The sequence below is a fragment of the Pristiophorus japonicus genome, chromosome 6, assembly GCF_044704955.1.
Source record: "Pristiophorus japonicus isolate sPriJap1 chromosome 6, sPriJap1.hap1, whole genome shotgun sequence".
NCBI classification, from domain to species: domain Eukaryota; kingdom Metazoa; phylum Chordata; class Chondrichthyes; family Pristiophoridae; genus Pristiophorus; species Pristiophorus japonicus.
This window is the reverse complement of record NC_091982.1, coordinates 219,122,280-219,149,748: the sequence shown is the minus strand read 5'-3', so window position 1 is coordinate 219,149,748 and position 27,469 is coordinate 219,122,280. Positions and strand designations below refer to the sequence as shown.

Below are 27,469 nucleotides of genomic sequence, written 5' to 3'. Positions count from 1 at the left end.
GTGCTGGACGGGCTAATGGGACTCAAGGTAGACAAGTCCCTTGGTCCTGATGAAATGCATCCCAGGGTATTAAAAGAGATGGCGGAAGTTATAGCAGATGTATTCGTTATGATCTACCAAAAGTCTCTGGACTCTGGGGAGGTACCAGCGGATTGGAAAGCAGCTAATGTAACGCCTCTGTTTAAAAAAGGGGGCAGACAAAAGGCAGGTAATTATAGGCCGGTTAGTTTAACATCTGTAGTGGGGAAAATGCTTGAAACTATCATTAAGGAAGAAATAACGGGACATCTAGATAGGAATAGTGCAATCAAGCAGACGCAGCATGGATTCATGAAGGGCAAATCATGTTTAACTAATTTACTGGAATTCTTTGAGGATATAACGAGCATGATGGATAGAGGTGTACCGATGGATGTGGTGTATTTAGATTTTCAAAAGGCATTCGATAAGGTGCCACACAAAAGGTTACTGCAGAAGATAAGGGTACGCGGAGTCAGAGGAAATGTATTAGCATGGATAGAGAATTGGCTGGCGAACAGAAAGCAGAGAGTCGGGATAAATGGGTCCTTTTTGGGTTGGAAATCGGTGGTTAGTGGTGTGCCACAGGAATCGGTGCTGGGACCACAACTGTTTACAATATACATTGATGACCTGGAAGAGAGGACAAAGTGTAGTGTAACAAAATTTGCAGATGTCACAAAGATTAGTGGGAAAGCGGGTTGTGTAGAGGACACAGAAAGGCTGCAAAGAGATTTAGATAGGTTAAGCGAATGGGCTAAGGTTTGGCAGATGGAATACAATGTCGGAAAGTGTGAGGTCATCCACCTTGGGAAAAAAAACAGTAAAAGGGAATATTATTTGAATTGGGAGAAATTACAACATGCTGCGGTGCAGAGGGACCTGGGGGTCCTTGTGCATTAATCCCAAAAAGTTAGTTTGCAGGTGCAGCAGGTAATCAGGAAGGCGAATGGAATGTTGGCCTTCATTGCGAGAGGGATGGCGTACAAAAGCAGGGAGGTCCTTCTGCAACTGTATAGGGTATTGGTGAGGCCGCACCTGGAGTACTGCGTGCAGTTTTGGTCACCTTACTTAAGGAAGGATATACTAGCTTTGAAGGGGGTACAGAGACGATTCACGAGGCTGATTCCGGAGATGAGGGGGTTACCTTATGATGATAGATTGAGTAGACTGGGTCTTTACTCGTTGGAGTTCAGAAGGATGAGGGGTGATCTTATAGAAACATTTAAAATAATGAAAGGGATAGACAAGATAGAAGCAGAGAGGTTGTTTCCACTGGTCGGGGAGACTATAACTAAGGGGCACAACCTCAAAATATGAGGGAGCCAATTTAAAACTGAGTTGAGAAAGAATTTCTTCTCCCAGAGGGTTGTGAATCTGTGGAATTCTCTGCCCAAGGAAGCAGTTGAGGCTAGCTCATTGAATGTATTCAAGTCACAGATAGATAGATTTTTAACCAATAAGGGAATTAAGGGTTATGGGGAGCGGGCGGGTAAGTGGAGCTGAGTCCACGGCCAGATCAGCCATGATCTTGTTGAATGGCGGAGCAGGCTTGCGGGGCTAGATGGCCTACTCCTGTTCCTAATTCTTGTGTACTTATGTTCTTATGTTCAGGCGACCGAAGGCTGCACTGGCACACTGAAAGCTGTCTTGGACTTTGTCATCGACGTCTGCCTTTGTTGGCTGTAGGTTCCCGAGGTATGGAAAATGGCCCACGTTGTCCAAGGCCTCGTCATGGATTTTGATAATCGGGGGGCAGTACTGTATGGATGGGGCAGATTGGTAGAGGACCTTTGTCTTATGGATGTTTAGTGTAAGGCCCATACTCTCTTACGCTTTGGTGAAGGTGTTGACGATGGTTTGGAGTTCGACCTCCGAGCGTGCACAAACGCAAGCGTTGTCTGCGTACTGTAATACAATGACAGAGGATGGGACGACCTTGGATCTGGACTGGAGGCGGCGGAGTTTGAACAATTTCCCGTTTGTTCTGTAGATTAGCTCCACTCCAGCGGGGAGCTTACTGAGGGTGTGATGGAACATTGCAGCAAGGAAGACCGAGAAGCGCGTTGGTGCGATGACACAGCCTTGCTTGAACCCGCTCCGTACATGAATTGGGTCTGTGATGGATCCGTTGGTCAGGATCAAGGCCTGCATGTCATCGTGGAGCAGGCGAAGGATGGTGACAAACTTTTGAGGGTAGCCAAATTTGAGGAGGATACTCCATAATCCCTCACGGTTGACGATGTTGAAGGCCTTTGTGAGGTCAAAGTACTGGAAGAATGCTGGTATCAGTGGAACAGTAATTCCAAACCCTTTGCCATTTCACTGATTTCTTGAGCGAGGGGAAGAGAAAGAAAACTTGGGAAAATATTTTTTCTCTCTTCCTCCCTCTCTTTTAGTCCTGTCCCTCAAAGTTCATGTTCCAGCTCAGAGGATTGGCCTACCATACTCTTCATCTTTCGCTGTTGCTAGGAGGCATGAGAAAGCAGACTAAGTTGACTCTTTGTTTTAATTTCCTTCCCTGTGACATAGGAATTTCAACAAGTGGTGAAAAAGTAGCGTTGCAATATTTTACATTCATTAGATAAATAACGAGAGAAAAGAGACAGAATATAGCTTAATTTTTCGCTTTAGATTAAGGGACATTAATTTATTCAAGGTAAAATAAAAACAGAATTAAGCCATTGAATTGGAGGACCACAACACAAAACTATGATTTGCCACAAATTTGCAATCTCACTTGGAAAGTTCACAAGATTGGCTGTTGTGGAAGTAAAAGAAAATCACGTGAATACAGCAGGTGATTAGAGGGCTAGAAATTGCGTAGCACCCCATTTGGGGTGATAACTTTTGCAGGAGTGTAAAAGTATCGGCGGGTGCTACACAACTGAATCTGACACAAACTTTCGGTTTCGCATTCCAGGAGGGAAGTGGAGTGCTAAATCAAGCGCTACCACTTTCCTTGGAGTGCTAACTGGAACAGAGGGACAGTGTGCAGCGCTCTGCCGCTAATGTCCTGTGCAGCGCTGCCGGATTCACAGGCTCCTTCCCTCCTTAAAGGGAAGGCCAATGCTGAGATCATTTCGAGGTAAGGTTAGAAATGGTCGGCAACGGCACCTGCTGTCATGTATTCAACTATCATTGTAACCCATGTGTAAGCTGACCTAAGTTGTACACCTTGAGAACATTGACCACAAGCGGGTGAACTTGTGGGAGACACTCCTAACCTGGACTTTCAGGTATAAAAGGAGAAGCTCCACCCACCTTCATCACTCGAGGTATTGGTAATAAAGGTAACTGGTCACAGAGTGACCTTCTCTCAAGAATGGGCCTTGTGTGCATTCATACTGTATAGTAAGGACGTATCACCTGCGATCCATGAAGAGTCCCAAGCACTCTGAGAGTGCAAGGCTGATCAATCGCAGGATGGAAAAAATTCAAAAAGCAGCACACTGGGGTGATAAAATTTTGGCCTACCTGACCATCATGGCCTTTCATTACCACTCCCCAAGCGGCCAGCCGAGGTCACAATGCCTCCTGCAGCTGCCATTGTTGAAGCCCGACAATGCTGCAGGGGACGGAAGCGAATTTAAGATCCGGGTCGATAAGGGGGCGCTGCGCACCGGATGACGTCACGATCTCCAGGGTGCAGGAGATCGAGGCGGTAAGTTTTAGTGCCAACGCCAACCCGCCATGCAAGTTCGTGGGCGTCGGTAATTACGTCACACCCGGTCAGTAAACCGGTAGCGCCCCGTTATCGCCCCCGGAGACGCTAACGCGAGGCGCAAAGGAAGCCAATTTCTCCCCCATATTGTTGTGACACAGCTGGTGATATAAACATATGAAAAAGGACAGGAAAAGACCAGCTGGCTAAATTTTAAGCCAATTTCAAAAAAACTCTGGAAATTCTCTCTCCAATCGCTGCAGGTGCTTAAACAAGCTCCAAGAGCCCAGTGTCTGCATCACCCAGCCTACCTTCTATAACTCGAGATGTTTTCCACTTGCAGTATCCCATTTAGCTCTCTTGGATGCTTGCAGCAAATCCATCATAACGACTGCTAACTTAGGTTGACTGTTCACAGAAAAAAGTAGAATTTACTGGCATATATGCTAACTTTGTACTTTCCTATCTTCTAACTTTAATGCTTTGCCTAAGGAATTACATGATGCTGAGATTAGACCCTAGATTGATTAAATGAAATGGAAGTCAGACAGTGCAAGAAGAACTTTTGCCTGGTCATTGGTCTGCTAACTCCGCTTATAATTCGCAGTTAGCTTTATTATGATAATGGACTGAGCTCCCGGCACTGCAAATGAGGAGCCCACTTGGTACACAGTGGGGAATCGCGTTCTACTGCTGGATTTAATTTCCTGCAGTTGATTAAAGAGGCAGCCCTCTTCTGTGGCTTTTCAAGGCAGAAAGGTCCTGTGGTGGCTCACAAAATCTGGAAGGAGCTCAGTAGCACAGGGAACAATGGGACAGCATTTGCAGTTGGTGTGAGGGCGCACCCTCAGATTTCAGTTTTCGGATGAGGACGTAGAAATTCTTCTGCAGGAAATGAGACTTGGGAGGAATGCCTGGAATGCAGCATGGCAGGATCCCCAGATGAGTGGCACAACAAGAAAGGTAGGAGGTGGTTATCAGTGTACATGCCATGAACTCAGTCTAACACACCTGGAGTTAATGAAGAAGTTTAATAGCCTTACCAGATTAGCCAAGATAGGACACCTCACTGTCAACTTCCATTACAAGCTGTAATTCAGCATTAGACATCCATGGCACTTACCCTCACCCTCACATTGGCTTCAATAACTTTCGTGAATGTCCATTATGCTTCAAGGTACACATAGCACAACCAGCCTTTCCCTAGAATTATTCTTTCACTATATTTTTACATGCATTTAGCACAAAGTTATCCTTCCATAGAACATGTCATCATATCCCACTGTGGGCTGCATGCTGATGTTTGGGTACTGCTGGATATCATCATGACATTTGCAACCTCTCACTTCTAATCTGGCTACAGAAGACACCCTATAAGAAAGAAAGTGACCAGGAAATTGACCCTCTAACACCCAAATGTAACCTTGTATGCGGAAGAAGCCTTGAAAATGCAGCTGGCACCAGTTCAGGGTTTATGGTAACTTTCTGATATACTCTCCTTTAATCATTGCAGATAAAACATATACTGAAGCACTTTACCATCTTTCTACTGCATGCTATATGTGAAAGAAAGAACATGCATTTATACAATGCTTTCCATGACCTCAGGACATTCTAAAGAACTTTACAACCAATGAATTACTTTGAAAATGTAGTAATTCTTGTATTGAAGGGAAACATGATAGCCAATTTGTGTATAGGACGGTTATAGCAGTTATACCTAACCAGATAATCTATTTTTGGTGACAATGTTGTCCAGAGGGAACTCCCTGCTCTTCAAATAGTACTGTTTTTTTTTACATCCATCTGAAAGATTGAACCTCTGAAACTCCAAAGCATTTTAGTCATATTCAGCACATTTAAATTGAGCCCCCTGCTCAGGGACAGATTAAGGGGGGGGGGGGGGTGTGGTGGTGGTGGGGGCAGATGGGGCAGTTGCCTGGGGCCTAAGCCTAGAGTGGGACCCATACAGGGTCGGATTAAGGGTAAGGGTAAACAGTATTGACATAAGTGACGTAGCAAGAGCGGAGCGAAGCCGTGAGGGCTCAGGTGCATGTTATTCTCGACTTGATGTAAACAGACTCTAGATGCCCTTTTTCTAGAGATGCATTCTACGCACAAATCGGGGACAAAAAAAAGGAAAGAGCACCAGCTCCGTGAGGAGCAAAAGAGACGAGAAGTAGCGAAACTGCTTAAACTAGATAATTTTTTCCAACTTAAAAACTCAAGATCATGAAGATGAAGGCCAAGACGATGCTATGCAGTCAACTTCAACAATGAAATCACTCATGGCACCGGATCCGGAGTTGGTCGAGTTGGAGCTCCAAGTCCGAAAAGTGGAAGAAGATAAAAACCAATTGGTGCATACTAAGCTGAAAGAGGCGCAACTTACGAGTGACATTGGGCTGTGGGGAGACAATATCTCAGAAGACATGCAAAGCCATTGGATTGTAAAAGGTAGTGAGGACTGCAGAAACTGTGATAAAGTTTCCAAAACCACGGCATGATTCATGCCACGGAAGGATGCCGCCGATACTGCTCGACGTCCTTCTTCACACGTGTGCACCCGCTGACAGGGGAACGTGTGGAGCGAGCGTGGCTCTGTTATTCACCTTCAAATGATAGAGTATACTGCTTTGCTTGCAAGGTCACAGCACAAACAAGTAGTCACTTTACTCATGGGTTTAATGACTGAAAGCATGGAGATGAGAGGATTTTATCTCACGACAACAGCCATCAGCATAGTGAATCCATGGTAGTAATGTGCACTAGACAAGCAGGCATTGGTTGTGTGGGTGGCATATTGTCTTCCAGTTTGAAAATGAATGGCAGCACTTGCACAAGGTGCTAGAGCGGGCTGTCTGTGATAACGTTTCTCTGTGAACGAGGTATTTCATTGCGAGGCAGAGACAAAATCATTGAGTCTCCAAGTAATGGTAATTATCTGGGTGTGTTGGTGGTTCTCGCAAACTACAATGTATTTCTTGCTGAACACATCAAGCAGTTCACCAACAAAAGCAAGGGCCATACTTCATACTTGTCTTCCACCACTTGTTAAGAACTGATTAGTCTGATGGGTGGCAAAGTACTTGAGACAATTATCCAGGAATTGAAATCAGTGAAGTTCTATTCAATATTTGTTGATTCAACATCAGATGTCACATACTCAGATCAGCTGACATTTGTCGTTTGCTATGTTCTACCGACTGGTCCTGAGGAAAGGTTCCTAAAATTCTTGCCGATAATTTGTCATACTGGACAAGAAATAGCAGAAATAATACTAGTCTTTCTGGATGAGAACGGGATCGACATACAAAATTGTTGTGGGCAATCTTATAATGCTTCAATATGAGTGGGAAATACATTGATGTCCAAACTATCATGAAAGAGCAATGCTCATATGCGACGTTTATACCATGCGCAGTGCACTCACTCAACTTTATGGGGAAAAAGAGTGCCAAATGCAGCCCAGATTTTTTGACATTGTACAAAAGCTGTACACTTTTCTCTCTGCATCGACGTATCGCTGGAAACTGCTTTATGAAAAACGAAAGCCTTTAGGGCTGTCTGTCGTCAAACAGCTTTCTGCTACTCGATCGTTGGCAAGGTATGAAGCAGTGTCACCCTGATTAAAGGTTACACTCCCATATGCGAAGTGTTGGAATCCCTGGCAACTGACTTAGAACAGAAAGTTGAATGTCGAAATGAAGCTCAGTTGATCCTTGACAATCTGGGTGAACTGGATTCAGCGATTCTCATTGGCTCAGAAATTCCTCTCGAGGACTTCCCACGGGCAAAGCACTGTTGAATAGAAATAAAATGCGCACTTACCTTAAGCTGCTGCGCCCACTTGAGATCCTGGTCCGGAGGCCTCTCGTGATTGCGCGTCGCAGTGCGTTCACATTGGGATATCCGCAGGAGTCATGTGGGCCTGGATACCCAATCACAGGTAAGTATTTTCTCATGCATAGGCATAGGAATAGGAGATTCGTAAGTTACGAATCTCCTATTACTATGAATGAGAAACCCCCCAAAACGCACAAATACTACATAAAACATTTTTTTTTAAACTCACATAATACACTAATAGAAATTTGTTATAAATTTTTTTTAAAAGAAAAAAAATTGCCGATTTAAAAAAAAAAAAGTTAGGGTTAGGGTTTAAAATAAAATTACCTGAGTGGGCAGTGTTTTAACATAAATATGTTTTTTAAAATGTTATTTTAATACTTGTTTTTGATAAGTTTTTAAACTCTTGCGCCTATAAAAGTAGGCTATGTGCCTGCTTCTATCAGGAGCACCAGTTTTGAGGACATTTATCGGGCAAGATATGGGTAAATACCGCAATCTTGCCCGTACAAATGTCCTCGCTCCCGATCTGCAGATGATCTGTCAAGCACCAGCTTGGCAGATATGAAAATTTGGTTTTCAGCATATGCGCATTGCAATCTGAAAACCGGCTTTTCCGATGCCTTCCCGTGTCCGTAGAAACTTCGTACGGGACCGGGACATCAGAATTTCTATGCCATTATTATTTGGAACACAGTCTTGAAGTGCTTTCACCTGACCAACTTGAATCTGAATGTCATAGTGTCCTTACTCGAGTCCCTTGTTGATTTTATCAAGCGAACAGAGTTTGAGGACTTTGAAGAACTAGGGATTAAACTTTGTGACCACAATGAGTACAATTCAGCTCCGAGTCCTGGTACTCAACCACCACCATGACAATGGAGATGCTGAAAACATTGTGTTGTCACCCAAGGAGAAATTCAAAACTGAAGTGTTCCTTGTCATCATTGATCAACTAATCAATACCTTGAAACACCGCCTTGAAGCATACAAGGAAATCAACTGTAAGTTTGGATTCCTGTCCAAGCTAGCTGCTCTCTCAACTCATGAGATCAAGCAAGCTGCAGCAAATCTTGCCTGCTCCTCTCCCAAACATCAGGGGCTGGAAATTCACCAACCTTGCACCCGCTTTTTTGGCGATAGAGATCCATTAGTTTTACTGAAGTTTTGTGGCGGCGGTTTTGAAATACCGGTGAAAAGCGGACCTCCGGCGTGCAAGATGAAATAAAGCGCTATTACTGTAGTTTGGCCGTTTGGCGCACCCGCATTCTGGGCGACAAAAAACGCCCGAGAAAAACCTGCGTTGCAGCCCCAAAAAGGTATTATGTATGAAGATCTACGAAAAAGGTAAGTTAAAGTTTTTTTTTTTTGCAGTGATTACTTAGTTAAGGGTCTTGTAAATGTTTTGTGACTTTTTATTTTTTGCCTTTTTTGTGTGTTTTCCCCCCTCCCAAGGCCTCTCTCACAGCAGTAATCGGCCTTGGACTAAAGTTGGCGAGGACCGCGGTTTCCGCCACGAATCCTCGTGCAACGCCGATTTTTACCTCTGGCTGCATTGTTAAACAAAACTTAGGCCTTTAAAAAATGGCGGTGTGATTAGCAGTATTTTACCGCTAAGGCCAAAAGACGAACTTCTAGCCCCTGGAACCGATGATTTCATCGGTTTTCTAGCTTGGTGGCATCCTCACAGAACTTCAAACCTCAATTTATGTCAAACAAACTAAGTCAGCAGAGCTGAGAATGTACCAATTCCTCCATACACACGCCCTCATCCAAACCTTGTCTAACATTGAAATAGCTCTTCAGTTTTGAATTTCTCCTTGGGTGACAACACAGTGTTTTCAGCTTCTCCATTTTTATAGCGGTGGTTGCGTTCCCGGACGTGCCTCTGAGCTGAATTATACTCATTGTGGCCACACAATTTAATCCCTAGTTCTTCGAAGTCCTCAAACTCTGTCCGCTTGATAAAATCGACAAGGGATTCAAGTAAAGACACCATGTCATTCAGATCTCTTGAAGGTGAATTCACTACAAGACTGTTCCAAATAACAATAAGAATAGCTGAATCCAGTTTGCCCAGATTGTCGATGATGGTATCAAATTGCAGTGGTGAGCGGTCCTTCTCGAAAATAAAATGCTTGAGGTCAGGAACCTAATGGGACAAGATTGACTTAATAGTTTTTCAATCATGAGCACCATACGGACACACACATCGAAGCAGCACCCTAACATCCCTGGTCCGGCATCAGTCACAGCGTGGACTGCCCCTTTAAGCGGTATTGCAGTGCGTGGGTTTGGCTAGGTTGGGGTGCTGCTTCGATGTGTGTGCGCAGCGATTGGCTGGAGCGGCTGTCAGTCAGTGAGTGTGCGCGGCGATTGGCTGGAGCGGCTGTCAGTCAGTGCGGGTTCTGCTGGTGCTGGGGACCACGGCCACAGGCTGCGAGTGGGAGCTACTGACAGAGCGCGCGAATGTTTCACAATGTGCTGCCTGCAGCTGGCATTCTCTCTCTCCTGGGGCGGCAGGTGGGTGGGTCTGTGTGTGTGCATTATGCATTGTGCAAAGCGCTCTGACTTGCCTGGGTGCCCGAGGTTGGGCTGGGTGGGGGCGGTCGGTGAGGGAGGCAGATTCTGATTCTCCGTCTCAGGATCCATCGTACACTCCACGCTGCAAGAACCGCTGTGTGTGTTTGGGGGCCGCCGCTGTCTCGGGGGGGTTTCTATGTCTTGGTGCGAGGAGTCTGCCGCTTCCACCAGTCAGGCTCTGCTCATAGCTTACACATGGACTGGCACCAGGAATGGGATCGTGGGTAAGGGGTCTCTCCTTGACTTTATCCTCTACTTTATCTCCGATCTCTAGATTTTTTTGTGTGTATGTATGTGGTTTTTTTGAGGTGTTGGTGTTCATTGAGGTAAGCGGGCCAGGCAAGGGCACTGGTCAGGTCCCAAGGATGCCGGACTAGAGAGGTCCAACCTGTACTGAGAAAACTTGAACTCTCGAAAATCATTGACGAGTTTAGCCGACAAAAATCTAGGAAAAGACCAATGTAGTGTTGTACTTGTAGCTGCCTTTGTGGAGAAAATGGACAAATGTTGGTCTTCTAAAAAATTGCGCTGTCTTCTAAATGTTGTCATTGTTGATTTAGTTTCAAAATGTAAGGATTTTTTTTTATTAAAGTGTTGATGTTTACTGTTTATGCAAGGTTTCATCAAGGTATCAGTTTGATTGTTTGGAAACATAATAAAATATTAAATGAGTATCATCATGGTATCAATGAGAACATAACCTGAGATGTTGACTTGACCTAACCTTGACCTGCTGCATACTCAGGTCTGTGACTTAGCTCACCAATGTCATTTACTGCAGGATGTGAATGGGAGTAGGGGCCCATGGCCGGGATTCTGTCCCGGGGCCCGAGGCACTCTTAATCCGTCCCTGCCCCTGCTACAATAACCTGGGTACCCCTAGTCTAGAGCTCACAAAACTTTCCCAATGCCAACTGCAGATGACCCCTTTACTGATGGGCAAGACCGTGTTACAGAGGACAATTCTCTTGGTCAACCACTGGATTATGATCATTTGCAGTTCTTTTCCTACATCTATGATGCTGATGCAGTATCAACCCTAGTTAATACTGCCTGGCTCCATTTGGAATTCTCCCACCCGGCTGAGAGCTCCGCACACACACAGCTTCCTTCCCAGATGTTTAAATTATAAATGCATCGAGAACATCAACAATAGTACCTGAGCACTTCAAAGGATGCTTTGAATTCATTTCAACATCCAGGGGTATTCAATATTCAGGAAAGATAGAAGGAAAGGAAAAGGAGGCGGGGTAGCATTGCTGGTTAAAGAGGAGACTAACGCAATAGTAAGGAAGGACATTAGCTTGGATGATGTGGAATCTGTATGGGTAGAGCTGTGGAACACCATAGGGCAGAAAACGCTAGTGGCAGTTGTGTACCGACCACCAAACAGTAGCAGTGAGGTTGGGGATGGCATCAAACTGGAAATTAGGGATGCGTGCAATAAAGGTACAGCAGTTATCATGGGTGACTTTTTAATCTACATATAGATTCGGCTAACCAAATTGGTAGCAATATGGTGGAGGAGAATTTCCTGGAGTGTATAAGGGATGGTTTTCTAGACCAATACGTCGAGAAACCAACTAGAGATCTGGCCCTCCTAGACTGGGTGGTGTGTAATGAGAGAGGATTAATTAGCAGTCTTGTTGTGCGAGGCCCCTTGGGGAAGAGTGACCATAATATGGTAGAATTCTTCATTAAGATGGAGTTTGAAACAGTTAATTCAGAGACTAGGGTCCTGAACTTAAGAAAAGGTAACTTTGATGGTATGAGACATGAATTGGCTAGGATAGACTGGCGAATGATACTTAAAGGGTTGACGGTGGATAGGCAATGGCAGACATTTAAAGATCACATGGATGCACTTCAACAATTGTACATCCCTGGTCTGGCATAGAAATAAAACAGGGAAGGTGGCTCAACTGTGGCTAACAAGGGAAATTAAGGATAGTGTTAAATCCAAGGAAGAGGCATATAAATTGGCCAGAAAAAGCAGCAAACCTGAGAACTGGGAGAAATTTAGAATTCAGCAGAGGAGGAAAAAGGGTTTAATTAGGAGGGGGAAAATAGAGTATGAGCATAAGCTGACATAAAACATAAAAACTGATTGCAAAAGCTTCTATAGATATATATGAAGAGAAAAAGATTAGTGAAGACTAATGTAGGTCCCTTACAGTCAGAATCAGGCGAATTTATAATGGGGAACAAAGAAATGGCAGACCAATTGAACAAATGCTTTGATTCTGTCTTCACTAAAGAAGACACAAATAACCTTCTGGAAATACTAGGGGACCGAGGGTCTAGCAAGAAGGAGGAACTAAAGGAAATCCTTATTAGTCAGGAAATTGTTTTAGGGAAATTGATGGGACTGAAGGCCGATAAATCCCCAGGGCCTGATAGTCTGCATCCCAGAGTACTTAAGGAAGTGGCCCTAGAAATAGTGGATGCATTGGTGGTCATTTTCCAATATTCTATAGACTCTGGATCAGTTCCTATGGTTTGGAGGGTAGCTAATGTTACCCCACTTTTTAAAAAAGGAGGGAGGGAGAAAACATGGAATTATAGACCGGTTAGCCTGATATCGGTAGTGGGGAAAATGATGGAATCAATTATTAAAGAGGTAATAGCAGAGCATTTGGAAAACAGTGACAGGATAGGTCCAAGTCAGCATGGATTTATGAAAGGGAAATCATGCTTGACAAATTTTCTAGAATTTTTTGAGGATGTAATTCGTAGAGTGGATAAGGGAGAACCAGTGGATGTGGTGTATTTTTACTTTGAAAAGGCTTTTGACAAGGTCCCACACAAGAGATTAATGTGCAAAATTAAAGCCCATGGTATTGGGGGTAATGTATTGATGTGGATAGAGAACTGATTGGCAGACTGGGTTAGGTTACTGGTTGGCAGACAGGAAGCAAAGAGTCGGAATAAACGGGCCCTTTTCAGAATCGCAGGCAGTGACTAGTGGGGTACTGCAAGGTTCAGTGCTGGGACCCCAGCTATTTACAATATACATTAATGATTTAGACGAAGGAATTGAATATAATATCTCCAGGTTTGCAGATGACACTAAGCTGGGTGGCAATGTGAGCTGTGAGGAGGGTGCTAAGAGGCTGCAGGGCGACTTGTACAGGTCAGGTGAGTGGGCAAATGCATGGCAGATGCAGTAAAATGTAAATAAATGTGAGGTTATCCACTTTGGTGGCAAAAACAGGAAAGCAGAATATTATCTCAATGGTGACAGATTAGGAAAAGGGGAGGTGCAATGAGACCTGGGTGCCATAGTACATCAGTCATTGAAAGTTGGCATGCAGGTACAGCAGGCGGTGAAGAAGGCAAATGGCATGTTGGCCTTCATAGCGAGAGGATTTGAGTATAGGATCAGAGAGGTCTTACTGCAGTTGTACAGGGCCTTGGTGAGGCCACACCTTGAATATTGTGTACAGTTTTAGCCTCCTAATCTGAGGAAGGACATTCTTGCTATTGTTTTGAACATCCCTAATGTTTTTGGCTCCACCACCCCTGTCGGCAGATTATTACACATTCATCTTTGATGATAATGAATTCTATGGAAAGTAATGAGATGATAATTTCAAATATTTATTTAATAAAATGGAATGAAAGATTGTTTTCTTGCATTTTTTGAATTATTGCTAGCTTACAGAAACAAAAACATGTACAAAATCCAAATACCTGTACAAAGAATGCTCATCATTTCATTCATGGTGAGGAAGCACAATGCAGTCTTGTATTTGCAATGCAGTTCTAAATTACCATTAATAAAAGCAAGATTTAAATGTGGGTATCATCCTATAGGTGGTGTGGATGCAACAGGGTTGTGAACAGAATCTACCAACAAAAGTACTGAAAAGTATCAAAGATCAATGTTTCCATTATATCACTTTATTATATATACCATTTAGCATCCTGACATGGAGGGTGTAGGTGTGATGACTACTAAAAGCATGCTAATGCAACTTTATTAACTTCTTTCTAAAAAGCTTCTCCAACCAATTTACGTCACTGCTCTCTTAACGCTGCCTACTCTTGTTAGGGTACAGTTTCACTGGTACTGTTGCCCTTCACTACCTCCCAGAGTTGGTATTCTTCGTGTCCGACTCGAAACAATTTTCACTGGTGGGATATTCCTTCTCGGAAGGCATCTCATCGTTGTTTAATCCTGTCCTTGTCCAAAGTCTACTTGCATGCACTTTGCACTATAGATCAATACTAGCTAATTTGCCCTACCCCCCCTCTGCTTCCCCATCTCTAGCCTAGGGATGCTGAGGACAATTGTAGCAACCTAACTCCTGCCACAGTTCAGATTAGCTAACACAGGGCAGACCAGGAATTGAAACTGAGATCTTCTAGTAGTAAACTGGAGCTAAATTAACTGATCTTATTAGCAATATTATTATGATTTCAAAGACTTGATTTAAAAGACTTCTGTGCTGATTTAGCTGATCACAGTCGGGGCAGCAGATGGAACGTTACAATCATCATCAATGTCCCTGGATGAGGGAGGGGCAATCCCAGGGTTCCTGCTGGAAAATACACATGTGGGCACTGGGTGAGGACAGGATTAGCTTTGGCTGCATTGACTTTCCACTGTCAAATACCATTTACATACTCGCTGTCTGCATTTACACATTATGAATTGCCCCTTGAGTGACTGCAGTGGAAGAAATCTGTATGTTTGGTGACACACCTTAGCGCCATGAGATGGCACTAAAATGCCATTCAGCGCTCTACCAGCAGCTGATGGCGCACGCCATATCTGTCTTTCCAGTAACACTGCTGCTAAACCCGATTACAGGGGACATTGCAAACACAGAGATCATGACGTCAGTGAGTGTGCAACGCGCACTTGATGCCTAAACTCCCAACTTCATTTTGGCCATTGAAGTTAACGGCTGGAGAAAGTAATGACAGGTTGAGGTGGCGTGCAGCAGTAGGAGGCTGGCTGCAGCGACGCTATTTAAAGGGATCATCACCAATAACTCGCACTTGACAGAGTTTTGAAGTTTGATGGTTGTTAATTCCTGCAACTGCAAGAGTTTTTATATATTTCAAGGTTATTTGGTATCAGGAAGCGTTTTGGCTGGTAAAAAAGCTCCCGCATTATTTTTGAGACACTTCAAACTACAACACTTGCTAAAAGTCATGGGGGCTGTACTGGCAGGTGATCTCGTCCTCCAGCATCTACGGCAGAGAGAGCGGAGACAGTTCCACACTAATTCCCGATGGCATGGAACTGTTGTATGCAGAGTTGAGTTTCCCTGCTTCAGATTCAAGGGTTGATAAAATGTTGCAAAGTGATTATCTGCACGAACATGTTTGTGTCCTTCACCGCATGTGCACGGTCGGCCCCGCCCCTAATTGCGCATGTGCACCCGATCCCTTTCTGCGCATGCATGCTGTCATCGAGGACATGCATGTACAGTACCCCACAGCTGTGGCTGTCATCATCAGAGTTGAGGATGACTTGCTTCCACACTAAAAATGAGTTCTCAGGTGACTGAAGGGTCAAATGCGGAACCTACAGTCTCTATCACAGGTAGGGTAGACGGTGGTTGAAGGAACGGGTGGGTGGGGGACCTAGGTTGCTGTGTACTCCTTCCGCTGTCTACGCTTGGCTTTAGCTTGCTCTCGGCAAAGAGACTTGAGGTGTTCAGCACCTTCCCAGATGCTTTTGCTCCACTTTGGGCGGTCTTGGGCCAGGGATTCCCAGGTGTCAATGGGGATGTTACACTTTTTCAAGGATGCTTTGAAGGTGTCCATGAAGCGTTTCCTCTGCCCACCTGCGGCTCGCTTGCCGTGTCGGAGTTCCGAGTAGAGCGCTTGTTTTGGGAGTCTCGTGTCAGGCATGCAGACAATGTGGCCCTTCCAATGAAGCTGATCGAGTGTAGTCAGTGCTTCGATGCTGGGGATGTTGGCCTGAGCGAGAACACTGACGTTGGTGCGCCTATCCTGCCAGTGGATTTGCAGGATTATGCAGAGGTGGCTGCTGTAAATAGTCCATGTCTCTGAGCCATATAGGAGGGCAGGTATCAACAGAGCTCTGTTGACCATGAGCTTGGTGCCGGATTTGAGGTCCTGGTCTTCAAACATTCTCTTCCTCAGGTTACTGAAGGCTGTGCTGGCACACTGATGGTGGTGTTGAACCTCGTCATCGATGTCTGCCCTTGTTGACAGTAGGCTCCTGAGGTATGAAAAATGGTCCACGTTGTCCAAGGCCTCATCGTGGATTTTGATAAGCGGGGGGGGGGGGGGGGGGGGGTGGCAGTGCTGTGTGGCAAGGGGCAGGTTGGTAGAAGATCTTTGTCTTACAGATGTTTAGTGCAAGGCCCATGCTTTCGTATGCCTCGGTTGACGATGGCTTCGATTTCGGCCTCCGAGTGTGTGCAGGCGCAAGCTTCGTCTGCGTATTGTAATTTGATGACGGAGAATGGGATGACCTTGGATCTGTAATTTGTTCTGTAATTTAGCTCCACTTCAGCAGGCCGAAATGGAGCTGTATGGCTGTAGTGCAGCATAGGTCATACTTTGTTCAGCTCTGTGAGCCCGTTACTGGATCCATGCTGGTTGGGGGGGGGAGAAGGGAGCATTGGAGGGAGAGAGAGGGAATTGGAGGCGGAGGTAGTGAAAATCGGAGAGCGGGAGACAGATTCAGAGGGAGCGAGGGAGTGAGAAGGGGAAAGAGAGAGCATCAAAGGGGCATTGAGAGAGGGGGAATTTGGAGGGAGAGAGAAGAGATGGAAGGGGAAAGAAAGAGATGGGACTCAGAGGGAGAGAGAGAATTGGAGCGGGTCATAGAGAGGTCAGGAACTCGGCGGGGAAGGGGGTGGTTAAAGAGCATGGAGATCATAGTGGGGATGGGGAAGAATGTGATCCAGATCGAAAGGGGAGGGATTGAGAGCATGAACGTGGTCCAGATGGTAAGACAGATCGTGTTCTTCCAACCCAACCCCCTTTACACCCATACCATGTTCTCCCTCTCCTCCCCCTAGACCTTGTTGATTTCTTGGAAAGCTCGGTACATATGTGGCAAGTGACATCATTGGACTGGATAAAACACAAAAGTCATGACACTGTCACTATTCACTTCATACCCAATAAATCTGTTAACAATCTGTGACCCACACACAATGCCCCATCTATGCGGGGGGCGGGGGTAGGTCAGGACCTTGTTGGGGAGGGGGGAAGAAGGTCATGAATCTGGGGTGCAGGAACTTGGGCGGGGGGAGGTCAGGAACTCAGGTGGGGGGAGAAGATCAGGAAGGTGGGCGGGGGGAGAAGGTCAGAAACTTGGGCGGGGGGAAGGTCACGAACTTGGGCAGGGGGAAGGTCAGGAACTCAGGTGGGGGGAGAAGATCAGGAAGGTGGGCAGGGGGAAGGTCAAGAACTTGGGCAGGGGGGAAGGTCAGGAAGGTGGGCAGGGGGGGAGGTCATGAACTTGGGCAGGGGGAGAAGGTCAGGAAGGTGGGCAGGGGAACGTCAGGAGCTTGGGGAGAGGAGGTCAGGAACTTGTGCAGTGGGGTCAAGAACTTGTTTGCGGGTGGGAGAAGGTCTTAACCTGTGAGGGTCAGCCTGTCCTACGTGAGCTCTGTTCTGTCTGGAATAAGCAGTCAGAATGGCTCAAATTACACTTTACAAAGTAACTGATTATTTAGGCAGGGAGGATCTGATTACACATTCCAGAGCACTGCTGGGTGTGTCTTGACCTCCAAGGGGACCAATCAGAAGTTTTGGTGTTGCGAATAAACACGTCCAAAAAGGTGCAATGAGATAGCCCTCCCATCAACCCATCTTCATGAGTGAGAGACCTACAGTCTTTTAATAAAATGACCAAAGCTTTATTCCAACCAAATGCATCAAGAAACAAATTGACAAAATAAAAGATGATTGCATGGAATGGGCTTGCGCCAGTTAGGACATAAAACTAATCAAGAAGTGAATTTTAAAAGACTTAAAGTGGTTGAAATCCCTCTCCCCATTTACACAAAAGATGAAATCCACAACAGGAAAATATGACACTTTTAAAAGGAGAAACCAACTTTTTATGTCGCTATAACTATCGCATTTCTATTTGCAATTTTCCTCGTTTCCTTCTGGCTGATTTTTCTCCTCCTTAGTCTTGGAACAATGAGGTTAATTGTACTGTTTGGTTGAAGTTAAATAGCTCAGCACAACTACCAGAATTAATAATAGACATCTACACACCTCCAAAAAATTTAAAATTAATAACAGATAACAACACTTTAGGAAGGGTGTGAAAGCTTTGGAGAGGGTACAAAAGAGATTTATTACAATGGTTCCAAGGATGAGGAATTATAGTTATGTGGATGCACTGGAGTAGATGGGATTGTTCTTCTTAAAGCAGAGAAGGCTAAGAGGAGATTTGATAGAGATGTTTAAAAGTCATGAAGGGGCCGAAATTCCCTCCTACCGGAAATGGGTTGCACCTACCATTTTTCCTGTGTTTGCACGCCGCGGTAGATGCGGTGGCCTCTTGTGCAAAATTTAACTCTTTGTCTTTTTTTTGAGCAGGGCAGAAGTCGGTCATATTGGGGGCAGAAGTGGAGGCGGAGGCGGAGTTTCTGCTGCTGTCAGTCATCAACGTAGCACTTAACGGGGAGAGCCACTGCAAGCTCTGTTTCATTTAGTTAGGTCCACTGGACCACCAGGGAAAGTTTCGGCCGGGCCAGTGGCCTGGCACCCAAGTGGCTGCCTGTTGGCAGTCCGGCTGAACCCTGGGGCATAATTGTCGGGCCGACTTTGCAGTCGACCGACAAAAAAAAAAGATGGCGGCTGCGGCAGTGCGGCTGCTCCACCATTTTGCACACATTGCAAACACAATGCACCGACAGAAAAAACTGTCGGGGGCACCGTGCAACGGGCGCAAGATTTATTTAGCTAAAGTTTGCTTGCGGAGCACAAGATCGGCAGTGCCGCTTTGATGATGCACTTAGGAGGGTTTGGCAGCAGCGGGGCAGAAGTGGGGACCAGTGGAAAAACCTCTGGAGCGAATTCCGACAAAAAATTGGCGGCCATTCGACACCGCCGCTTGGCCGGCGATAACAGGCCTTATTGGGAGGCTGAATTTCGGCCCCGAAGGATTTAGATAGAGTAAATAAAGAGAAACTGCTTTCAATGGCTGGAGGGTTAATAATGAGAGGGCACAGATTTAATGTGATTGACAAAAGAACCAGAGGCGACCTGAGGGAAATGTTTTTTACACAATGAGTGGTTAGGATTTGGAATGCACTTCCTGATAGGGCGGTGGATACAGATTCAATCGTAGCCTTCAAAGGGGAATTGGATTAAAAAAGAAAGGAAGACTTGAATTTATATAGCGCCTTTCACAACCACTGGATATCTCAAAGCGTTACAGCCAATGAAGTACTTTTGAAGTGTAGTCACTGTTGTAATGTAGGAAACACGGGAGCCAATTTGCACACAAGCAAGCTCCTACAAACAGCCATGTGATAGTGACCAGGTGATTTTTTTTTTGTTATTTGATTGTGGGATAAATATTGGCCAGGACACTGGCGATATCTCCCATATTCTTATTCGAAATAGTGCCATGGGATCTTTTACGTCCACCTGAGAGAGTAGATGGGGCCTCGGTTTAACATCTCATCCGAAAGACAGCACATCCAACAGTGCAGCGCTCCCTCAGCACTGCACCGGAGGGTCAGCCTAAATTTTTGTGCGCATGTCCCTAGAGTGCAACTTGAACCTACAACATCTGACTCAGAGGTGAGAGTGCTACCCACTGAGCCATAGCTGACACTACTTAAGGAGACTTACTTGAAGGACAAAAAATTGGAGCGATATGGGCAAAGTGCCGCAGTACAGCGGAACCTGGGGGTACTTGTGCATGAAATACAAAAGGATAGTATGCAGGTACAGCAAGTGATGAGGAAGGCCAATGGAATCTTGGCCTCTATTCATTGGAATGCAGAAGATTGAGAGGTGATCTTATCAAAACGTATAAGATTATGAGGGGGCTTGACAAGGTGGATGCAGAGAGGATGGTTCCATTAATGGGGGGAGACTAGAACTCGAGGGTATGATCTTAGAATAAGGGGCCGCCCATTTAAAACAGAGATGAGGAGAAATTTATTTTTCTCAGAGGGTTGTTAATCTGTGGAATTTGCTGCCTCAGAGAGCTGTGGAAGCTGGAACATTGAATAAATTTAAGACAGAAATAGATAATTTCTTAAGCGATAAGGGGTTATGGGGAGTGGGCGGGGAAGTGGAGCTGAGTCCATGATCAGATCATCCATGATCTTCTTAAATGGCGGAGCAGGCTCGAGGGGCTCCTGCTCCTATTTATTATGTTGTTATATTCTTATGAGTGGGGGAGTGGGACTAATTGGATTGCTCTTCGAAAGAGCCGGCGCACATCCAATGGGCCCAATGGCCTACTTCTGTGCTGTATTATTCTATGATTCTATAATATAGATTATTTTCCTGATGGCAATTACAAAATAATTCAAAAGTGATGTGACACTCCTCATTGACTACGTTCAACTGACCGAAAAACAGACCAGTATACACAATACCACCAACAAACTCAATATAGTTCTGATAAAATTTCCTTTCTAAAACACGAAAACACTACAGAATTTGAATCTGATTCCATCACGATCAAACCCTCTTCAAAAAAATCTGAGACTTAAATCAAAAGCAACAGTAGAAACAAATGGTCAAAGAGATTCAACCAAATGCTGCTGAAAATGAATTTCTTGATGATCCATACAAAGCTGAAGATCCAGGATCCTATTTTTAGTTGGTGCTGATTTCAGTGAGGATTCTACAAATGGCCTTGGCTCGGGTTCCTGCTCCTGATCACTATCTGATATTATCATCATCATAGGCAATCCCTCAAAATCGAGGAAGACTTTCTTCCACTCTAAAATTGAGTTCTCAGGTGGCTGCACAGTCCAATACAGGAATTACAGTCTTTGTCACAGGTGGGCCAGAGAGTGGTTGAAGGAAAGGGTGGGTGGGGAGTCTAGTTTGCCGCACGCTCCTCCGCTGCCTGTGCTTGTTTTCTGCATGTTCTCGGCGACGAGACTCTAGGTGCTCAACGCCCTCCTGGATGCTCTTTCTCCAAAGGACGGTCTTGGGCCAGGGATTCCCAGGTGCCGGTGGGGATGTTGCACTTTATCAAGGAGGCTTTGAGGGTGTCCTTGAAATGTTTCCTCTGCCCACCTGGGGCTCGCTTGCCGTGTAGGAGTTCCGAGTGGAGCACTTGCTTTGGAAGTCTTATGTCGTGCATGTGGACGATGTGGCCCGCCCAATGAAGCTGGTCGAGTGTGGTCAGTGCTTCGATGCTGGGGATGTTGGCCTGAGCGAGAACACTGATGTTGGTGCGTCTATCCACCCAGTGGATTTGCAGAACCTTGCGGAGGTAGCACCGATGGTACTTCTCCAGGGCTTTGAGGGAATTAAGGGTTACGGGGAGTGGGCGGGTAAATGGAGCTGAGTCCACGGCCAGATCAGCCATGATCTTATTGAATGGCGGAGCAGGCTCGAGGGGCTAGATGGCCTACTCCTGTTCCTAATTCTTATGTTCTTATGTGTCTGCTGTATATGGTCCACGTCTCTGAGCCATATAGGAGGGCAGGTATCACTACTGCCCTGTAGACCATAAACTTGGTGCCAGATTTGAGGTCCTGGTTTTCAAACACTCTCTTCCTCAAGCGATTGAAGGCTGCGCTGGCACACTGGATCCGATAACCATGCTGACAAAAGCTGCCCAACAGTTTCAAAATAGCCAACAACTCAAAAAACAACTCTGAAGATATATAGCTGCACCCAATGATCCTGACATTTGAAAAAAAAAAGTTATACTGGACATGCAATTTAAGCTGTAGGTACACTTACTGTTCTTTCACTTATATCAGAGGAAAAACAACCTAAGCACGTAAGTATCAACTTGGCTCAATGGTAGTACTCTTGCATTTAAGTCAGTAGGATGTGGGTTCAAGCTACACTCCAGAATTTGAATATTTAATCTAGGCTGACAATTCAGTGCTGCACAGAGGAAATCAGTAAGTGCAGTTATACCCCGCTGCACAATACACGGAACTGTATTGTCAAAAGTACTTACATTTTGAATGACGTGTTAAATCAAGGCCTCATTGCCCTCTTAGATGGACAAAAGATTCTATGGTACTAATTGAAGGAGAATAAGGAAATTCTCCAACAAAACAAATTAATTTTCCATTTATAACATTGCTGTTTGTGGCCACATAACAATGACTGTACTTCAAAAGAATGTATTGGCCGTGAAACGCTTTGTGATGCCCTGAGGATGTGAAGGATGCTATATAAAGGTAAGTTGCGTTTTATTCTGTGAAAACCCAGAGGTAATGTTGAAAAGATAAATTTGCTGGTGCATTTCAAGAGGACATTCAGGGATATGTCCCCTGGAGAATTTTGTTTTTTTACATAAAAAGTGATGCATTCTAGTTAATTTTAGGTAATGTTATACATCAAGATTGATAAGATTTTTAATATAAATAAAGGAAATGCAAAGTAACATTTGGATTTTCAAATGACCAATTGTTTTCGGTTCCTGCCACAAACTCCGTTCCCGAGCCACTTACTCCATCCCTCTCCCGAACTTCTGAACCAGACTGTTCGCAAGCTAGGTGTCATATTTGACCCTTTCGACCACATATCCGCAGCCTAACTAAGACTGCCTATTTCCACCTCTGTAACATCGCCCATCTCCGCCCCTGCCTCAGCTCATCCGCTGCTGAAGTCCTCATCCATACCATTGTTACATCTAGACTTGACTATTCCAATGCATTCCTGGCTGGCCCCCCACAAGCTTTTGATCACCTGCGCTAATTTCTACTTATGCGGCTCAAGTGTCAAATTTTTTATCTCATAATACTCCTGTGAAACGCCTTGGGACGTTTCACTATGTTAAAGGTGCTGTATGAATATAAGTTGTTGTTGTAAAGTTACCTCAGTAGTCATTCTCCTACATCTAACTTCTCAGCCCAGTTCACAGAGGATTAAGTGCATAGGGGGCCTGTACCCTATCCAACTCCCCACCCTTTCACAGAGATACTCTTCCTTCTTCCAATCCTAGTTCAATCTGACACTCTTCTCCCTCTGTCCCTTTGCTCCTCTACCCCATTTAGATTCTTATTGTCCAAGTAACATGTGACCTTATTTTCCCTACCAAAATGTAATACCTCACACTTACCTGTTTTGAAATTCATTTGCCAATTTTAATAATGTATTCTTGTAATGTGTTGCAATTCTCCTCAGTATTGACTATCCCCTCCAACTTGATGTCATCTGCAAATTTAGAAATTTGTGTTTTTGATTCTGAAGTCTAAATCATTAATATAAATTGTGAACAACAGTGGTCCCAGCACAGATCATTTTAGGAACCGATTTTCCACGTTCTGCCACTCAGAATAGCTACCCTTTACCCCTGCTCTCTGCTTTCTGTATTGCAGCCAGCTAGCTATCCATTCTGCTTCTTGTCCCCTGACTGCGTGCGCGGCCTTATTCATTAGTCTATTATGTGGTACCTTATCAAAGGCCTTTTGAAAAACTAGATAAATTACTTGTCTACTCTCTCTGATAACCTCTTCAAAGAATTCAATGAGGTTGGCAAGCAAGACTTTCCCTTTTGATATTCATGCTGACTATTCATTATTATATTTTTGGTTTCTCTGTGTTTTTCTATTTTCTCCTTTAGCAGGTATTCCATTATTTTTCCTACTATCGATGTTAAGTTGTCCATTTTACATTCCCAAGTTCTATTCTGAGCCCCTAAATATTGGCTTTTCTCCAATCTATTACCTTTGTTCTTGTCATGCTTATGTCCTTCTCAATTATTATCTTAAAGCGTATTATATTATGGTCACTATTACCTAGATATTGCTCTACTTTTACTTCCCTTATCTGCTCTGGTTCATTCCCCATTACTAGATCCAGTAGCAAATCCTCCCTTGTCGGACTTCTTGCCTACTGGGTTAGAAAGGAGTCCTGCACACATTGTATGAACTCCATTCCTTTATCCCCTTTACCTACTTCTTCTGGCCAATTAATTTCATGGGAGTTGAAATCCCCCATGATTATTATTCTATGATTTTTACCCATTTGCCTAATTGTTTGCATATTTCTTCCTCCACCTCCCTTACATTATGAGGTGGTCTGTAGACTATCCCTATTAATGTGATTGATCCTTTATTCTCTTTTATCTCCAGCCACATAGATTCTATTTCTCTCTTACTGATAGCTGTGTCACTTTTTCTTACTGCCATTATGTTATCTCTAATAAGTACAGCTACTCCACCACCCCTTTTTTCCTCTCTACCTTTTCTAAATATGTTATACCTTGCAATATTTAATTCCCAGTCCTAATTTTTCTGTAGCCATGTCATAGTCTAAGGATAAGGGGTAAGCCATTTAGGACCGAGATAAGGAGAAACTTCTTCACCCAGAGAGTAGTGAACCTATGGAATTCTCTACCACAGAAAGTTGTTGAGGCCAATTCACTAAATATATTCAAAAAGGAGTTAGATGTAGTCCTTACTACTAGGGGGATCAAGGGGTATGGCGAGAAAGCAGGAATGGGGTACTGAAGTTGCATGTTCAGCCATGAACTCATTGAATGGCGGTGCAGGCTCGAAGGGCCGAATGGCTTACTCCTGCACCTATTTTCTATGTTTCTATGTTTCTAATCCCTACTATATCTGGTTTTTCGCAATTCGTTATTGCCTCCAGTTCCCCTGTTTTATTACAGACACTGTGTGCATTGCTGTACATTTTACCTCATTTTTAATAGCAGTTCCTCACACTTTATTTGTAACCATCTTTTTACACTCCTGTTCTATAACCCTATTTATTCCCTGGCCATTTATGTCCTTCCTTAGTTAGTCTGTCCTATGCTCTCCTTTCCTGTTTCATTTCTATTTAGGCTTGTTTCATTTCTTGTAGATCCCTCCCCCATACTTTAAAGCCTATGTCACCTCACTCTTTCCCCTTTCTGTTAGGACACTGGTCCCATTCCGGTTCAGGTGGAGTCCGTCCCATTTTGTGGCAGAGAAGCTACTGAAGCGGAGAGGTCCCGAAATGGTAGATTCAGAAAGAAAATAAGGTGCAGATAAGTTATTCTGCTTAAATGAATCAAGATCACCCACTGATGTGGCAATTGGGGAAGTGTAGCATGTGCACTATTTTTATGCAAAGCCAAGTTGTTTGAAACATGTAAATGTGATCATAACTGTTGCTGATGTAAAATAAAGCAGTTTAACGATTCGTATCAAGCCTTGCATCACCAAATGTTTGCTTGGTCCAACTTTCTGAGAGATTTCAGAAGTAGACATAGGAAAGGCACAGATATTCTGTTCAGATCACAAGTGTTACACCATGGGTTATGCGATCAGATGAGTAAATATAGGGCAGTGCAAGTCATCGTTCATAAAACTAACATGCTCACACTGCTTATGGGAGCCAATGATGCCATTGAACCTGGGAAGTAATTACAGTGAAGCAAAATTCGTAACCCCTCCTCCCCAAGCACCGCTCCCAGCTTCTGCTATCCTCTCCTCTTCATTACTTTCAATTTTCCCTCTCCCCTTATTCCCATCCATTCCTCCTTTCTCTTTCCCATTCATTGCTATCCATGTCCACTGCCACTTCTTTGTTTCCCATTTCCCACCTCCCTTTAACACCGTTGTTCTCTGAGTTCTGCTATAAATGGATATGATTCTGTATACTGTGTAATGGATGTGATACTGCATATTGTAAGCAGACAGTACCATTCTCAGGAGAATTCCTCCCTACAATATGCAGAGAGCAGGATCACTTCCATTTGCGGCAGGACTCAGGTACCAGTGGTACTGAGAAAAGAGGGGCCCAGTCCGTGCTGATTTTTATCAGCAAATGCTGATGACACAGGCTGGGTTGCCAAAATGTCTGTCATTGGCATGGATGTACTTGCAGACCCCTGGAACCATACCCCAGTAAAAGTCAATACATTGAAGAGAAAAAGGGAGTAAACTGGAAAAACTAAATGTTACAAATTTCACTTGAAAATATATCGCTGTTTCGTAATCATCAAATACCACCAGCGATGTCTCTGCATGATCCTGCAAATCCCCTGGGAGGACAGACGCACAAACAATTAGCATCCTTGTCCAGGCCAACATCCCCAGCATTGAAGCACTGACCACACTTGATCAGCTCCGCTGGGCAGGCCACAAAATTCGCATGTCAGACACGAGACTCCCAAAGCAAGCGCTCTACTCGGAACTCGTCCATGGCAAACGAGCCAAAGGCGGGCAGCAGAAACGTTACAAGGACACCCTCAAAGCCTCCCTGATAAAGTGCGACATCCCTACTGACACCTGGGAGTCCCTGGTCATAGACCGCCCTAAGTGGAGGAAGTGCATTCAGGAGGGCGCTGAGCTCCTCGAGTATCGTCGCTGAGAGCATGCAGAAATCAAGCGCAGGCAGCGGAAGGAGCGTGCGGCAAACCAGGCTCCCTGCCCACCCTTTCCCTCAATGACTATCTGTCCCACCTATGACAGAGACTGTGGTTCTCGTATTGGACTGTTCAGCCACGTAAGAACTCATGCTAAGAGTGGAAGCAAGTCTTCCTCGATTCCGAGGGACTGCCTATGATGATGATATGATGACTGGGTCAAAATCCTGGCACTCCCTCCCTAACAGCACAGCACCTTCACCACATGGACTGCAGCAGTTCAAGAAGGTGGCTCACCACTCCCTTCTCAAGGGCAATTAGGGATGGGCAATAAATGCCAGCCTTGCCAGAGACACCCACATCCCATGAACTAATGTATTAAAAAAATTCAGTCATTTTGAATGAACATTGCATCTGTGTGCACTAACGTTCAAAAATATGATAATTAAAAGAGCTATCTCTTGGACAAAGCTTTGAGTTCAATGCTTCATTCAGCGCCAGATCAGCTGGAGCAGCCTGTCCTGTGGGTGTGGGTGTGTGTGTATGTGTCTGGCTTCAGCTCTGTGTGGTATTCTGTCGATGTAGGGCTGTTCGCCCGTTTTCAACCATTAGATGGCAGCCAATTACACTTTTTCTTAAACAAATACTTTTCCCAGAAGCTGGTTGAAAGGAAGAAAAACATACTTTATCCGATTCAGGAGTGGGGAGCAGCCGGATTGCTGGGTGAAAAGAAGGGGCAGGTGAGTGAGTGGTTTTGGCGCTGGTTTGGGAGTTCGGTTGCTTTAGTTGTTTGCCTGTCGGTGAGGCTGCACTCACTCTCTGATCGCTTCACACAGCGGGAGTTTTCTCCCTTCCACTCACACCAAGTGGCACTGAGTCTCTGG

General features: G+C 44.7%; 1 protein-coding gene across 6 annotated transcripts in view; it reads left to right on the top strand.

The window, feature by feature from the left end:
* The window catches only part of pxylp1 (2-phosphoxylose phosphatase 1), a 274,822-nt gene that overhangs the window by 4,294 nt on the left and 243,059 nt on the right, over nucleotides 1-27,469 (top strand). For 3 of the 6 annotated variants that reach the window (XM_070882367.1, XM_070882362.1, XM_070882369.1), the window contains exon 1: nucleotides 10,185-10,338. The exons of 2 other annotated variants lie outside the window; for them this stretch is intronic. In XM_070882367.1, the coding sequence (XP_070738468.1) occupies nucleotides 10,327-10,338 (12 nt within the window). In that variant the 5' untranslated portion in view covers nucleotides 10,185-10,326. Of the gene's footprint in view, nucleotides 1-10,184; nucleotides 10,339-27,304; nucleotides 27,326-27,469 lie in introns of those variants that run through there. One more of the 6 variants, XM_070882366.1, reaches the window with a different exon arrangement.